The sequence below is a fragment of the Entelurus aequoreus genome, linkage group LG12 (genome assembly GCF_033978785.1).
Source record: "Entelurus aequoreus isolate RoL-2023_Sb linkage group LG12, RoL_Eaeq_v1.1, whole genome shotgun sequence".
Lineage (NCBI taxonomy): Eukaryota > Metazoa > Chordata > Actinopteri > Syngnathiformes > Syngnathidae > Entelurus > Entelurus aequoreus.
In genome coordinates, this window is record NC_084742.1 from 49,985,116 (window position 1) to 49,987,767 (window position 2,652).

General features: G+C 42.2%; 1 protein-coding gene across 2 annotated transcripts in view; it reads left to right on the forward strand.

The window, feature by feature from the left end:
- Positions 1-2,652, forward strand: part of LOC133662296 (eukaryotic translation initiation factor 5A-1) — a 41,996-nt gene that overhangs the window by 31,343 nt on the left and 8,001 nt on the right. For both annotated transcript variants that reach the window (XM_062066181.1, XM_062066182.1), the window contains exons 4-5: positions 1,774-1,905; positions 2,338-2,400. In XM_062066181.1, the coding sequence (XP_061922165.1) occupies positions 1,774-1,905; positions 2,338-2,400 (195 nt within the window). The remainder of the gene's footprint in view (positions 1-1,773; positions 1,906-2,337; positions 2,401-2,652) is intronic.

Consider the following 2,652-nt stretch of genomic DNA (forward strand, 5'->3'; position numbering starts at 1 on the left):
AGGACTAGTGGGGAGTTGAAGCTATTCAGATAGGGAAGATGCTGTGAGAGCCGGGGGTGACCTGATATTCAGCTGGGAATGACTACAACAGTAAATAAACACAAGACATATATATACTCTATTAGCCACAACACAACCAGGCTTATATTTAATATGCCACAAATTAATCCTGCATAAAAACACCTGCGTGTTTGTTATGCTAGCTCCTAGATCCTCTGCTAGCTCCTAGCTCCATAGAACACGCCAATACAATTCAAACACATGATCAACACACACAATCACTCAGCCCAAAAGACCGTTCACCTAACCCAAGGTTCATAAAGCTTATATATTTTTAAAAAGTTACGTACGTGACGCGCACATACGGTCAAGTTATCGAATGTTTAGCAGCCAATGCTGCATACTCACGGTACCTGATATTCAGCTGGGAATGACTACAACAGTAAATAAACACAAGACATATATATACTCTATTAGCCACAACACAACCAGGCTTATATTTAATATGCCACAAATTAATCCTGCATAATAACACCTGCGTGTTTGTTATGCTAGCTCCTAGCTCCTCTGCTAGCTCCTAGCTCCATAGAACACGCCAATACAATTCAAACACCTGATCAACACACACAATCACTCAGCCCAAAAGACCGTTCACCTAACCCAAGGTTCATAAAGCTTATATATTTTTAAAAAGTTACGTACGTGACGCGCACGTACGGTACGGTACGTGTTATGCTAGCTCCTAGCTCCTCTGCTAGCTCCTAGCTCCATAGAACACGCCAATACAATTCAAACACATGATCAACACACACAATCACTCAGCCCAAAAGACCGTTCACCTAACCCAAGGTTCATAAAGCTTATATATTTTAAAAAAGTTACGTACATACGCAAAAAAAAAGCCAAAGCTGCATACTCACAGTAGCACGTCTGCGTCTTTGTCATCCAAATCAAAGTAATCCTGGTAAGAGTCTGTGTTGTCCCAGTTCTCTACAGGCGTCTGTGTATCCAAATCAAAAGTCCTCCTGGTTAGAGTCTCTGTTATCCGAGTTCTTCCATCTTGACTGCATCTTTCGGGAATGTAAACAAAGAAGCGCCGGCTGTGTACTGTTGTGGCTGACTACGTTCGAAAAATACGTCCATTTCGCACCGACAACTTTCTTCTTTGCTTGCTCGGCTTCCTTCTCCATAATGCAATGAACATGATTGAAACAGATTCACGAACACAGATGTCCAGAATACTGTGGAATTATGAAATGAAAACAGAGCTTTTTCGTATCGGCTTCAATGTGGAAGGCATACCCGTGTTCGCCGGGCTACGTCACGCGCATACGTCATCCTCAGAGGCGTTTCGAACCGGAAGTTTAGCGGCAAATTTAAAATGTCACTTTATAAGTTAACCCGGCCGTATTGGCATGTGTTATAATGTTAAGATTTCATCATTGATATATAAACTATCAGACTGCGTGGTCGGTAGTAGTGGGTTTCAGTAGGCCTTTAACATAAGACATGTGGACAATAGTTATGGTACTGTTGTTTGAATGATGATGTTGACATTAATACAACACATGTGGACAATAGTTATGGTACTGTTGTTTGAATGATTATGTTGACAGTAATACAACACGTGAGGCCATGACAGCAATTGTTAGCGGGTATATCACCAAACAGGCCTCTTTAGTCAAGGTCGTGCATGTCATGCTGCTATGTGCTATGCTATGCTACCTTACCTTACCTTACCTTACCTTCGTCCTCGCTCTCATCTCCCCATAGCTGATTGGTATCCAAGATGGCTATCTGTCCCTGCTCCAGGACAGTGGGGAGGTTCGAGAGGACCTAAAAATCCCCGAGGGCGACCTGGGCAGAGAGATCGAGAACAAACACGACAACGGCGAGGAGATCCAGGTCAGTAACAGCGTTCAGTACTGTGGCACCCAGTCTATTAGCCTGGAGACTGGAGGTGTGCTCATCCAGATCTTGGCCATTTTTGACTTTTTTAAAAACTGATAACAGGTCAGGTGGAGGATAAATGACAACTTGATAACTTTGTCGTCATCGATCATTTGCCATGTCCGTGTCTGTTCTTTTATTTCCTGGCTTTCAAACAGGTCCATTCAGTGCTTGGCTCTTAGCACCTGAGCAGGTGAAAGTGTGTTCCAGTCTTATGACTGTTCACGTTTCTATGTAACAGGACTGAATAGTGAGGTTGAAATGTTTCTACAAATATTGCATGAAACTGTCCAATGATCCAAATGTTAATTGAACATGGTTTATTTTAGTCATTTCATGTGGACAAGGCCATTATTTGACGTAAACAAAAATGGATGCTCTTTTCAGGTGACTGTTCTCAATGCGATGGACGAGGAAGCCGCCATCGGCATCAAAGCCTTGGGTAAATAGGTAAATACCAAACACCTTCCTTCTCTTACTATCTGGTGTACTTTTCACAGCAAGTTTACCAGTTATTTCACCAAAACAAGACGGTTAGCGGGCAGATCAATTCAAGGCTAATCTGCCATAATTGACACGGCAACACTCTCATGGTCTGAAGGCGTTACCTAGAAGTATTTCCTGCCATTTTATTTTGTCAAATAAAAACACACAATAATTATTTGTCTTCCCTTCCCTTTTCTTCTTGCACCTGTCTTTCAG